Source organism: Parasteatoda tepidariorum, chromosome 2 (assembly GCF_043381705.1).
Source record: "Parasteatoda tepidariorum isolate YZ-2023 chromosome 2, CAS_Ptep_4.0, whole genome shotgun sequence".
Taxonomy (NCBI): Eukaryota; Metazoa; Arthropoda; class Arachnida; order Araneae; family Theridiidae; genus Parasteatoda; species Parasteatoda tepidariorum.
This window is the reverse complement of record NC_092205.1, coordinates 41,924,634-41,939,750: the sequence shown is the minus strand read 5'-3', so window position 1 is coordinate 41,939,750 and position 15,117 is coordinate 41,924,634. Positions and strand designations below refer to the sequence as shown.

The window sequence follows — 15,117 nt, the reverse complement described above, 5'->3', positions numbered from 1 at the left end:
TTGATTTGTAATTACACTTATTTATTGGCTTAAAGTAAATTTAACTTTGTAAAAATCATAATCTGTAAATCATAATCCATAATGTTCTTGGTTTCTCGAAAAAAATCGCAAAATGGAAGTCCGTTTAATAGAAGTCTGACTGTTTAAACTTGGGTTAATTTTAATATACATTATTTCCCGATGAAATTTTCAATATGTGATCAAATCAACATTTGCACTTAGACAGCTTCCAACTAATTTTAAGTTTTTACTACCATCCATTAAATATCAATAATTATTTTGTTATCATGGCATTGATAATAAGCTTTACTCATTTATAAAGATATTTAACATTTTCTATCAGGTTGTTACAGTTTTTTTCATAGTCCAATGGCATTTGTCACAAATTTAGTACTATTGTACCATTAAAATTGAAGAATTATCCACATTCTTTCCTAAATTTCTTTGATAAATAGTTAAACATATAAAATATTGCCTTTCATTTTACCCAGCTTACTCTTAAATCCCTAAAGCTTCTTGTTTGCCCCAGTGACAAGCAATTTATTTTTAGAAATAACTTTGAAGGAAATTCTTAATTGTAGAATTGTGAAGGAACATTCAAGTGAAATTTTAGTAAATATGTCTAAACTTAATTTAAAGTTGACCATACGGAAGGGAAAAAAAGATAATGCTTTGTCTTTATTTCTTGTGTTTAAACTACCAAATGCCAAAATCTATTTTTACACTCTTACCATTTTAATTTGATGCTAAAAGACATATTTTCTAAAATTACAAGTCAACTTGTTGCTGAATTGCTTGGTAGCTACTTCCTCTCCAAAAACAATCATACTGTCACTTACTGCCTTCATGTACAGAGAAGAGAACTTGTAACCTTCAGTCAGTTGACGGCATAAAATCTGTCGATCTACAACCATTATAAACCAAGTTCTTGCGTTTGTTTATATTTAGGATCATCTGTTTGGAAAATTGCATGATCTGTCACCAGGAAAAAACTATTTAATGCAGTGTCATATCGTGTCGTAGATTAAAATTTGCTTTTGTTTTAAAATTGGAGACAATCATAATAGCAGGATGTGAAATTTCTACTCGTCACTAGCGATTGAATATTTAGGGATGGCTTGTAAATTTTGTTAATCAAAATTTTGTGTTTGTATGCTATAGGTGTTGGTTGAAATGTCACAATAGACTGAAAACAGTATACCAAATCTGTTTGAAGACTTGAGGATTTGCTTAGAATTTTTATAAATGCCCCCCTCAACAGAAATTGAAAGTTAGACTGCAATTGACAAAAGGCATTTTAGTGTGACAAAACATCAATTTGTAAACATAAAGTATTAAAAGTTTGGGAACATTTCTGATATTTTTCTTATGCTAATGATAAGTGGATGACAATCGATGACACTGTAGAACTTTATGCCAACCTTATTTTAAGTCATTATTATTATTTCAAAATAAATATGATTCAATTTTTCAGCTTCTACATTCCTTTGTGGTTTTGGTCACACACACACACAAAAAAAAAAAAATTCATTGCTTTACATCTGTAAAAAATTTCAAAAATTGTTCATATTTTTCATGAAAATAGTGACGAGCTAAAATTTTAGTCTGGTTAGTACCTTTAGAATTAAAGTTAGATAGTGTTGGCCTTGTTATCAAATGAGAATTGTCTGCATATAACTGCAGCAATTGAATGCTGCAATATACTTGACAAAATTAGTAAACTATTCAAACACATTATTGCTGTAATAATCACTTTTTTTAAAAAAAAAATCTATTATCAATAAAGAATTTTATGGCATGTCTATGCCCTTACTTGTTACAGATCATTCAGTTGCTCTTCTATAGTGACTTAAAAACTATATTTTTGTGTGAAATCCATATAAAATATCCTTTTCTTTATTTTAGGGATAGAGAACTCAGGCTGCAACATCATTTACAGAAAAGTTCCATAGTCATGAATGGTGAAATCAGGGATCATCATCTTCATCACTCTCAGCATCATCAACATCACTCTCATCATCATGCAATGTCACGCGAATGGGAAAGAGCAAGGGACTCTCGAGATCTTCCCAGGTCTCCTATTATGCCGCCTAATCATCCTATAAAATATGAAGGGGCCTTAGAAAGGCATGTGTACCCACAGCATCCCCAGCGAATGGAAGTGAAAATAAAACAGGAGAGGAAAGATGATGAACCTGTTCCTGTCTCCAGAAGTTCGAGAATGCCTGGGGATGACAGAATGCGCAAAAGGCCTGGAAGCATTCCTCAGTCTGATGCATCAGATCCAGTGTCTCTGGTCTCTTCAAGAAGTGTTATGCACAATTCAGTGCCTCTAGGTTTGAATTCTCTGGATCCCTCACGGGTGATGGGTCCTCATGGCCTAGTACCGTCACCTGCAAAGGATCCTCTGGCGCATCATTCACAGACATCTCCTCTGTGGGGGCCTTTGACGCCAAGTCCAACTGTCACAACAATACCAAGTGCTGCTGTCGATCACTACAGGACTCGGGAAATCCTTCAAGGTCGATCTGAACACGATGTTCGTAGGTTTGAACAACTTGTGATGTCTCCTAGGGATGCTGCTAACAGTGAACTTTCCCGGCAACTGTCAAATGTGTTAGACATGGAGCGAGCTGCTGCTCAGGCAGCATACGATCGCTCGAAGTTACTCCCACCACCATTAAGGACAAACGAATCTCCCTATGCAACACCTCCTACGTTGCCTCCGGCTTCAGCATCTAGTTTCTTTTCCCCTCCAGTTAGTCCGTTCCTCAACAGTTTATGCAGCACATCTGGCAGGACGAAAGCTGGTCCTCCAGGTGTGCTGAATGGACTTCCTCCTCCTCTAATACCCTGTACTTTCCCTGTTCAAAATCATACAGGTTTTCCCACCACAAGAACTTCATCTCCTATGTCAGCTCATAAACTGATTCCTGGAGCTGGCGTGCTGAACTTGCCAGAGTCCTTCTTTGCCAAAGACAGGCGAGAAGTAAATGGACATCCAACAGACTTTGATGCACATTTAAGGTTATGACAGATGTGAAGAAGCTGGGGGACCTAGCTAGATATATATATATATAAATAAGGTTGTGTACATAAACTTCTTCTTGTATATGTAAAAAAGATACGCACTGATAGAGTACTTTTCTTGACAAACCATGCATCATGTCTCCAGAGAATTTTATTAGGCATAATTTATATTTTGGTGTTATGTTTGTTATGTGATAAAATTTTTGCAAGAATCATTGTGGCTGAGCAAATCGGGCTTTCGTAATAATGTCATTTGCTGGTTGGCGAAAAAAAAAATTGTGTGCTTGAGTTAATTTGAAAGTTATTTAAGACATTTGAAGTGATGTTGCATATTTGAATAAAGTGATGAAAAAATGGCAATATCTTTTTATGTAATTGTTGTATAAATACAGACCAACAAGTGTGTGTGTGAGTGTTTGTGCAAATGAGAGAGAGATGTGCGTTTTTGATTTTTATTTTAAATATACTGTGCACAATTTTTGTTGTAAATAAAACAAATCATTAACATTACTTCTTTGCGTATTATGATTTCTAGGCCTAATGTTATATTTACTCATTAATTCATACTTCATTATTGACACTTTTTAAAAAAAATATATCGATCAAGCTTAATGGAATCTCAAATATGTCTGACACAATGGTTTAATACGAATAAGTAGTGTATTCCCGCAACAGCTTGTGGGGGTTAATCCTCCACAATTTTGAAACCTACCACATGATTGTGAAAATGTGGTCAGCACTGCACAAAGGCCACCTTTACTTCCCAGACAAGCTGGTGCCCGACGATCTGAAGCTGAATGACTTTGAAACAGCTGCTGGGGATCGAACCCTAGTTTGTCACAATGACAGTTCAGTGCCTTAATCACTGAGCCATGGTTTAAAACTAATATTGCGATCAATCTTCACGCAATTTCAGTAGTTTTTATATTTCTGAAGATACTGTACTTTATTGAGTTTTCGGTATTAAATTTAATAGTCTAAAATAATAAAAAAACAGTCTGTTTTTTTAAGGTATTGCCCAAAATATTCGCAATTACATCGCAGTCAGAAAATCTGCTAATTTTTTAAAATATTTCCTAAAATATAAAATTTATTTTAAAAAAATTACATTTAAAAAACTATTAAAAATCAGCTATTATAAAGTTAATTGCACAAAAATGTCTTCTTATTTTTTTTTTTAAAAATTATAGATTGGATACAATTACATTTTAATAAATAAAACAATCATGGTGCTTTTTGAGTTGCATATTATTTTATGTCTGGTGTTACTAGACAGAAAAATTATTCTCAAAATTTACCAAGAAAATAAAGACCTGAATATTAATCAAATTTCAAAGTAGAATCTTCTTTTTCGAAAGAATGCCCCATTGCTTATAAAATCAAGTTACAGTTAATGAATGAATTGAGTAGAATCGTAAATACATAGTATATATATTTCAGATTTAGAATTCTCAACTTTCATAACATAATTAAACTTCACCATTCACCGTAGCATATTTTTAGAAATAACATTTCTGCCTCAAAATATAATTAGTCTCTTAAAAACAACTCCTAATTACAATGATACTTTTTATTACGACCCATTAATAATAGATAATTATAAATTAGGTAAATTAATGTCCCATTAGCCTTGTCATGGATAAGTTTTCTAAGGCTTTTTGAAGTAAAATTTTCAAACTCAACCATTCGTTTCAATACGTTGTCCGAACTTAAGTTTTTTTCATTCTCTTATTTAGTTTTTCACACAAGTCATTTTTTAATGTTCCACGATATATGGATGACAGAAGTCTTCATATTACCTGTTGACCACGATTTTCAAAAATTCGTAATTTCGTAAATAATAATAAAAAAAATTGCTTATTATTTGAATATTATGATATAATATTAAGGGGAAATATAGGGTAATGATGAAATACAGAAAATTTATATTGAATTTCCTCATTTTAACGGTATTCAACACCCTATTATATATCATAGTAACCTGTAGGGCCACATTGTGTACCCCCTAATAATTTCAATTTACCTAATCACATGTTTACACTATCACATTTTTATAAAATTTTGCTTTGTAAAAAGTACACTTTATTCTGTAATGAATTTTCTTACTATGCATCTTTAAAAGCCTTGTGAAAGATGAAGTAAAAAAAAATCTAAATTAAGAATCTTAAATTAAGAGTCTTAAATTAATATTTAAGTGAAAAAGAAATAAAACAAAAATTCTATAGAAATCAGACTGATCACTACTGCGAAGAATGGGACAAAAAATCGTCAAAACCAGTTTGATTACCTAAATAAACTGAGCAGTTAAAAACAAGTATCAGAAACCCCTCTCCAAGTTAAATCAAACTGTTTAAAAATTTTATGCCACTTTCCTTACTAGTGATTCAAAACCGCTTTTGTTTTTTCCTCACTTATATATTAATTTACAATCCCTAATGTGTGTATTTTATTTACCTCAGTTATAGTATATATACAGGGTGCGTAGCGTTTTTAAAAAGTGCTTATTTTCGTTTTTTAAAAAGCCTTTAATGGTGCTTTTTTCATTGGGTGTTTTTAAAAAGTGCTTAATTTTTCCTTTACCATGTTCATTTTCGCTACGAATTATGCTATGCTATAAGACACAGTTCACATTCACAGTTCACTATTCAACATTTTCACAATTCATTCAACCCCAGTCTATTTCGGCTTATTGTTAGTCCGTAGCTTATGAAAACGCCATTCGTTTTACCTGCTTCAAAATTTCCTGATTTTTGACAATTGTCAAAAACAATGCCAAAAAGTTTTTCTTTTTGACATGACAGTTAAAACAAGATAAAACCGTCAATTGTCAAAAAATTTCCAACCCTGCCTAATTAATGATATTTTTTTAAAGTGCTTTAAGCACTTTAAAAAAATTATTATGCACTCAAAAATTATACTTTTGAGTGCTTGAAAAGTACTTAAAAGGCGCTTATTTTTTGTTGAAAATTTGGTTATGCACTTTGTAAAAAAAAATAATTTTAAACAATTAATTTTAAATAATTATGCTAGCAATAGAGGGGTAAATAAATAAAACATCCACACCTTTTTTTAGTTGTATTTTCGTAGAATGCAGCAAATATATTGACATTTCTTAAAATAGCTTCCTTATCTAATAATAGAACACCCAGGGGCCATGGTACCTATTTTTGCCAACTCAACAGAGATAATTTAAAACTATATTAGATAAGCTGTGACATATGACACTATTTTCACAGTTAGCAGATAAATTTAAATTATCTGCAATTAATCGTTGGTTTAATTGCAGATAGATAAAAGCACACAATGTTGAAATATAGCAATTTAGTTGTATCTGACATACTACACAGACATTAAGTACTAATTTATATGTATCTACATTTACAAAAAATATATAGTAAATGAATTTGAACGCTTAAAAATCTTATTTAGAATTTTATTTCAGTAATTAAAATAACTTATAGCTATGGGACATCAAAAGTACAAGTCTTTTGAAAACTATTCAAGTTTTATGATACTATAAGTACATTTCTCTCATAGTTTGTTTCTTAACCAATAACATCGTTTCAAACGGAGCATGCGCAATAACGATTTTCCAATCCAGCGGTGTTTGATGTTCCACACTCTTTTTTGGCATTTTCTTAAATAAATAAATATTTAAAAAAACTGACTTAGAGTTCAGGTAATAAATTTCAAAAGAAATAAAAGCCTGCATTATAATTGCGCCCAACTACAACCAAGAGAAAAATCTCCGAGAAAAGAAAGTCGTTAAAGCCCGCTGGATTGTAAATTAGCTGCCCAGTCATGCCGATAGTGCTTTAAAACGCAACGACTGGAGATTCTTGTTAAAAATAAACTTGACCGATTTTTTTTTAATTTTTAAATGGTGCATATCTGAAATGGTTAATTTTTATAGTAACTAAAGTTAATTAATTTCATCAGTTTCTTGAATATAATTGACGTTCAGAGTACAACGAAACAGAAGGTGAATATTTTAAACTTCTCACTGTTTTGTTTATTTATTTTTTATTTCATTAAATTTGTTTTTTTGAAAAATTCGATCTAATGGTGATTACGGAACAACCAGTGTATATTTTATACACATATACTTGAATTTATAATCTTTCTAAATTTGAAGCAAATTTTGGAAAGTTATATATCTATATTTTTTTTTCTGACTAGTTTGTTCAATTCCAATTTTTTTTTTTTTTTAATTCATAATGTTTTGACTCTCTCACGACGACTAACTGCTCCTAATATTATAAATACGTTAAAAGAGCTTCATAAATTAGTAAAATGACATATTTCAGGAATTGGATCACCCTTTCTAAACACCGAAAAACAAATATTGTGTTATTATTAAGCATTCTATTAAGTCGCAAAGAATTAATAATTCTCAAAACTTGGCCAAACCTGATGATTTGCGTGATCAGCTGCTATGAATTATTCAAACACGAGACTGACTTTGATGTAAACGTAACAATACCTTCGTTATCTCGATTCGTGATTAGAAGCTTTATTCTATTTAGGCGAGAACATTTTTAGCTTCATGCAGCCTCAATTCTTAAGTAAAATTTTCTTTTCCAATTAAGTTTGTGTTCTATTTTCGAAGGATAAAATCTTTACTCAAGTTTGTTTGTTCTCGATAAGAATAGACGAAATTAATGGAAGAAATGATCAAAACATAATTGGTGACTATTTTTCATTATTTACGCCAGATGGCGCTATCTAAAACGCCTGTCAAATGTCCTTCACTGCTCATTTCGAAAGTATCGTAAGAAAGCCATGCTAGTAGGGGCGATTGGAAACGCTGCTTTTAAGAAATCGATGTTGAATTCATTATTTTCATTGGAAATAATAAAAATTATCTCTCATCATGGTACCAAGTAAGTGCTACATTTTAAGCAAAATTAAAATGCTCGATTTTTCGAATGAATATTGGGAAACAAATATTTATTTCAGTTGATTCCGTTTGCCAAACAAAATCAAATTCTAACGTGGTTGATAATTGAACGAATACAATTTTAGATATGCGAGGGAGATGAGATCACTATTTATCATTTTTGTATATTAACGATGCACAGATTATTGCATCAAAATTATTCCATAAAAAGATCCTTTTCTTTTTGTATTATAACAGATTTGTTGTCAAAGATAAAGTTTCTGTTTTTATCGTGATATAGTTTCTGATTACATATGAACTTAGTTTTTATTAATTTGTTACTATTACAATTTCCAGCCCAATTTTTTTTCTTCCTTTTTTTTTCTTTCTCTCTTTTTTTTTTAAATCTATGTTAAACGTTTTGTTTACTATAAACACTGGTTAATTTCTTTTCCACTAAAGAAGTTATTTAGGAATTGTACGTCCAAACATCACTTTAAAATTCGAAATAGTTACTGTACATTCATTGTTTGAATTGCAAATGTTGACTGGACACATGTTTGCGTAAAATTTATTTTTAAGAAATGAATAAAACTCATTTACCGTTTAATAATTGAAAAATTGCAGCTAAATTATGTTTATAATCAAAAGTTGCATAATAAAATATTATCATACGATTACTTTATAATGTAACTAACTAAATACCCGTACTTCGCACAGGAGGATGAATAAAAAAAAGTAAAGAATTAATAAATCAGTACAGAAAAATTACAAAATCATGTTTAAAACGGAAAAGCACAATTAAAGAGCTTGATGAAAGAATCATGTAGGTGACATTTTTAGGGGATCTGAGAAAATAACAAAAAGTGGTTGTATCAATATGGGTATGTTCAATGTAACAGAACCGTTTTTGCTTGACTTTAACTTGACGCATTACATAACCCTTCAACATTTATGTTTTGTGAAAAATACATTTGTCAGTGACAGCCAACTAAAGCCGAAATTTCTCTAAGAAAATAGAATTCTTATTAGAATTTGATAAGGTTTTTGGAGCATGACCATTTCTCTATCTGACCTTTAATTTACTGTTATAGGTAGTAAAGGAAAAAAGTTCTTTTAATTCTAAATCATTAAAATATTAATACACTATCTTCGCTACCACAAAAATTATTTTTTACAACTACGGAGAACACGTTGTGGAATTTTTATCAAAACTACACCAATTACCTGTACTACACATTACTGTCAGAAGTACACAATAATTTAGCGTCATCTGTAAATGGCGATTTTCTACGGTTTTCCTAGACGAATTTCCCATTAACCTTCTCTCGCTTAACTTTGCTTTTTAGCTCATAGCTTATTTTATTTTATTTCAATTAATATATATTATTAATATTAATAAAGCATTATTGTCAATAATAATATGGCAATTTTTTTTACTGCTCCTCAAAATGAATAAGTATATTATCTCCATTATTTTTGCTTTTTAGTACGTTAAGTTTTTATATCAATTAACATATTACCAGCATTAATTAAGCATCAGCGTCATCAATGATTGTATGATGATTTCTTACAGTTCTTCTAGACAAATAAATATCTTTTCTCCATTAGTTTTGCTTCCTAGCTCATAACTTATTTCGTTCATTTCAATATGCATACATTACCTAAATTAAGCATCATTGTTGTCAATAATAATATGGCTTATTTTTTACGCTTCTTCTAAACAGTTCGACATCCTCATTATTACCTTTAAATATATAAATGTTTTTGTGTTCTATTCAATTACCGTAAATAAAGAATTTTTTAGAAACACGGTTTAAAAAAAAGTATAAACTAGCTAAATTCCCGTTCTTCGCACGGCGTTAAAATATTAAGTATCAATTAGACTGAACAACGCTACAAAATCATGCAAAACCTTTAAGACAAATATTGAAACAAATAATAAAGCTAAAATAATTACAATATTTCTTTTTTAAATTTATTTATTAGTATTTGTTGCCTTTCTCGGTTGCTTTACATTATTAAATAAAGTAAAACTCGTATTTAGTAGTTAATATATAGACTAACTGTATTCATTATCATTTGGCATGATGCTGTTGCTCAAGGCAACACATAATATTTAAAATTTACTACTATAATCAAGTACTTTCTCCGTTGCGTATATATTCGAAGGTCCGTAAAAAATCTATCATAAGAATATACAGTTTTGGAGTAGATGTAATCGGCACTAAATTTACTCATAAAATATTTTGTTCGTATATAAGAGTACACTGCAAATATTACAATGATACCGGTAGTGCATATTACCAAATTTAAGCATCATTGGTGTCAGATATACTATAGTGACTTTTTACGATTCTCCGTAATTAATGTGTACATTTTCTCCATTAATTTTACTTTTTAGTTTGTATCTTATATTCTTTTAATCTCAATTAGAGCCGCGACGCCTCAGGGAATAAAGCGTTCGCCTTCCATTGAGGTGAACCGGGTTCGAATCCCAGCGATGGTTGGTCGATACGACTTTCGCATCGGGCTTGATCCGATCGCAGTACTGACGTAAAATATCCTCAGTGGTAGACGAATCATGGGTTAGAGTACCCTTGCCGTCAGGCTAACCATGGGAGGTTCTCGTCCGCTTTTGCTATCACGATCGCGTTGATCATTCAGATAACCTGGCGCAACTAAAAATAAATAAGTACTACAGAAAGCATAATAAACTAATTTCTTTTTATCAGAGCTACAAGCTAGTTTTAAAATGCGGTGTAACTTTATAAGAGTATATTTGGTACTTATTAAAACTGCACTATTTACCATGATGCCAGTAGTGCCATTTTTCAAAATTGAATATCATTGGAGTCAATAATAGCAAGGCGACTTCTCATGGTTCCCCGTACCAAACATTAAGTACTTTTTCTCAGTTAATTTTACTGTTTAGTACAGATAATATTTTTTTTCTTTCTATTAGTACCTATTACCAAAATTAATTAAGCATCATTGACTCAAATAACAGATTGGCGACATTTTACCCTCGATTAAATGAATTAGTGCAATCTCTCCATTAATTAAGTCTTTTTGTACGTAACTTATAATTTTAATTCAATTTGCAACTATTACCAAAATTAATTATTGGTGTCAATAATAATATTGGTGTTTTTTTTTTACATCTATCCTCAACGAAGTAGTATTATTTCTCTCTTAAATTTGCTTTTTAGTACGATATTTTTTTTATTAACAATTACCGTTGATTTTAAATTATTTAGTATTATAAAACAAAACGCGCTTTAAAAACATAAAAATAAATAAAATAAACATGTGGTTTCAGATAACCTTACGCAGGCCACACACTGAAGTGACATGAGGTAACAATGAGACACAGACATGAAAAAGCCAGATATTCAAAATTTAAGATCGTCTCTGCATAGGCGATTTTTATCAGATTTGCTTTCTGGTGTTAATAAACATGCTGATGAAAACTATTAATTTGTGATTTTTTAATATTAGTAGTACTATTCCTTTAATCTGAGAAGCATTTTTTTAAAAAAATTAATAGTGGCTGTTTGGGTTCTAACAAAGCAGTTCTCTTTACATTTATTACTGATAAAAAAATTTTGTGAAATTACTAATTAGCTAAAGAATAATTGAGTGCAGGTGCATTTATTAAAAAGTTAAATACCGGTGTTTAATTGTACATTTCAGAAAGAATTTCCTTTTTTATACTTTTTTTCTCATAGAAAATTACACGCGTTCGACAACCAGTTAATCATTATTTATAATATGAGCTATTATAATTTGAGTATTAAGTTGATTTTTATTATTTTATTAACATTATACTACTATTATATGAATAAAAAATAACTTTTTAAGAAATATAACTAAGGTAATTTTTAAAATTCCAGTCATCAAAATGTTAGCAATTTTCCCCCATGATTATAAGTAATTACTTGAATGCTATAATCATTTTTTATGAAGTATTTTTTCAAGAAATTGGTGTTAAAGACATAACATTTTAAATCCATAATAGAGGCTATCGCCAACACGAATACTGGTGTATTACAAACATGAATGAGTGCATATATATATTTATGTATGGCAAACTTGGCTTAGTGGTCATTACAACTGTAGAGGACTTTTGATTGTTAAGCTTGCTGCATTAAATTTCATTTAAATGAAAATAGGAAATACTAATATTATTTATAAATCAGTATAAATTATCTGTAATATTCCTCATATTATTTATTAAACTAGTTGATTATATTATGAAAGAAATTGCATACTAGAATATCGCAAGAGAATTTGTAGATAAAATATTATCTGAACAGAATTAACTGAATAATTTCCAAATAACAAATGATATGTTGTTTATTTTTAATGAAAAAAATTTAAAATAAAATTAGTGGGAATATGCTATTTCATTGAAATAATTTTTGCACAGGAGCATTTTATAATTTATATTGGTTATTTGCGTGTTAGGAAAGTAAAGTATTTTTCATTAAATATTTTTAAGATTACAGATTAGATAGAGGTAGGAAAGTTACACCTACTTGGCTAACTTTCATCCGAAATTAATTGTTATACATGGTTTGCCGTAATGATCACTTTTAATTCACATGCTTTGAACCCTGTTTGAATCTTAAATTCACATCGTTTGAACCTGAATAGACAATTATTTTTTTCTTTATCAAACTATAAAGCTTTCAAAAAAAATTTCGAATTTCTGTATCTATATTTTATAGATAAAAAGAAAAGAAAAAACATTTTTGATAAGTATTTGTGTGAGTACAGAAGTATTCAATCAATAGGTAGTTTACAATAACCTTGCTTAAATTCTACCACTTGGTAAAACTAGTCAATAAACAATCAATCTAGTGGACCAGACGAACCGTGACACCAACTTAATAAATATTAAGTATAAGTATAAATAAATATTAATAAATAGTATTAATAAATAGTATTAGATAATAGTATTAATAAATATAAGTTAAGGATTCAAATTTTTAAGCTATAAACATTTCCTTTTTTGTTCTTACATTTTTAACAATATTTCATGGTTCAACAAATATTTATAACTAAAAAAATAATGAAGAATTTCTTGTTTGCAAATTGTGTTTGATATTTTAATATTAGTTCTTTTAGCAAATGCTATTAGTCATTACTTCATAAGTCAAACAAGTTTATTACAACCTTGCTTAAATTCTACCATTTGGAAAAACTAGTGAATAAGCAATCGATCTAGTGGACCAGATGAACTGTGACACCAACCTAATAAATACTAAGTTTAACAGTTAAAGATTTAAATTTTTAAGCTATATAAACATTTCCTTTTTTGTTCTTACATTTTTAACAATATTTCATGATTCAACAAATATTTATGGCTCAAAACATAATAAAGAATTTCTTGTTTGCAAGTCGTGTTTGATATTTTAATATTAGTTCTTTTAGCAAATGCTATTACGTTGAATATTTTATTGCTTTTCATTTAACATCTAACGGAAGCTTTATAAATATGTAAATAATTGTCAAAAGAAACAGTAACACCATGAATCATACTTGATGCATAAAATGAAAAATTCAACAAATGAACTAAACGATTTATAACTTATTTCGTAGTATTATCAATCCTTCCGAAATTCTTTTTCGAAAATAATAAAGATAAATCTCTTTGATACATAAGAGAAGATTATTTCTGAAATGTCGTGAATTTAATTTTAAGAAAAATAATGCTAAAAAGATACAGTATATATATTTCTTCACCTCTTTTCATATTTTCAAATAAAAATAACGAAATAAAGTAATACTATTATTTATCATATTCTCAATATTTTAGTAAATGAAACCAAACTTTTAAAACATATTTTAGTCACTTTTATTATAATTATACTTTTTATTTAATTTCATAATTCAATACAATGCTTTAAACAAATTTATCTTTCTAGTAATCTAATTCTATGATTGCAAAAACTTATCTGTTACGTTTTTAAAAAAGTAATTTTTGTTACCCACTTCGCTGTATTTATGTTTTTTTTTCTCCTTTTTTTTAAGCAAATTTTATGTTTCTTTTAGCAGATAGTTTTTGAAACAGACAATTTTTGGACAAGTTGAAATTAAAAGTTATTGTTTGGTTTAAATTATTTTTCAATAATTAAATTTTTTATATAGAATAAGAGAAATTAATTTTTATTAAATAAGTTATATTTTTGTATAACACATGCCTTTTTTTCGACGGATTCGGATTTTTGACTTCCGAAATATAGGGGGTAGCCGCAATCGGGGAAATATGGTTCCCCTAGCATGGTTAGGAGAGCGATCCAATGATCCCATAAGGTTAATTTTACTTTTTGCGAAATTCCATACCCCTAGAACTTTTTAACCGAATTTAAATTTTTTTCACACAATAGTAAAATTCGTTTATCCAAATATAAATCCACTTAAAAAATTCATTTTGGGTCATATTTATTATTTTTTATATTTTTATTTAGTAATAGTCTTAAAATTTTTGAATAATACGGTATACAATTCTTTGCATCATTTTAAAGTATCCAGTTCAAATTTCAAATATGTGAATTTTTTAAAATTCGATTTCTCAGGAACTATTCAACCAATTTTGCTCAAATATTGTATTTTGCCATGCAAAACTAAATACTTCAAAAATTAGATAAAATTTTTTCGACTGTTATTAAATAAAATAATAAAAAATAGTAAATATTTACCCAAATTTTTACATGGAATTATCTTTTAAAAAAAAACTTTATGATTGAATGCAAACACTTTTTAATTCACTTAAAAAGTTCTGGGGATTGAGTGAAATACGCAAAAAATTAAATTAACAATAGGGGGGGGGGGCGGTCAAACTTTGGATCGCTCTCCTGATCAAACTATGGGGACCATATTTCCCAGATTGCGGCTACTTCTTTAATTTTGGGGGTCAAAAATCCAAATCCGTCAAAAAAAAAAAGGTATGTTTGTTCAGAGAAAGTACGCCTTTGTGCCTGATTTCATAACTTAAGATATCGTCTGAACTAATTAATAAGCGCGAATCACAAAGATTAAACATAGAAGGTAAAGATCCGATCATTGGATCAAAAGTTATTCAGGGTAGTGCGTTCGTTTTGGCTCACTGTACTAGTTAAAAAAACTTTATTTATATAAGGGGGTCACATAAATGTTACGACAAATTTCTAAGAGAGTTAAGGGTACATCATCAGGATTAA

General features: G+C 29.3%; 2 protein-coding genes across 3 annotated transcripts in view; both read left to right on the top strand.

The window, feature by feature from the left end:
• Window positions 1-3,540, top strand: part of LOC107449833 (uncharacterized) — a 202,884-nt gene extending 199,344 nt beyond the window's left edge. For both annotated transcript variants that reach the window (XM_043042340.2, XM_043042339.2), the window contains exon 18: window positions 1,906-3,540. In XM_043042340.2, the coding sequence (XP_042898274.1) occupies window positions 1,906-3,034 (1,129 nt within the window). In that variant the 3' untranslated portion in view covers window positions 3,035-3,540. The remainder of the gene's footprint in view (window positions 1-1,905) is intronic.
• A 4,241-nt stretch (window positions 3,541-7,781) lies between these two features.
• LOC107449843 (NAD(+) hydrolase sarm1) overlaps window positions 7,782-15,117 on the top strand; it is an 86,358-nt gene continuing 79,022 nt past the window's right edge. The window contains exon 1 of the mRNA XM_043042337.2: window positions 7,782-7,913. The gene's annotated coding sequence lies outside the window, so the exon portion shown is untranslated. The remainder of the gene's footprint in view (window positions 7,914-15,117) is intronic.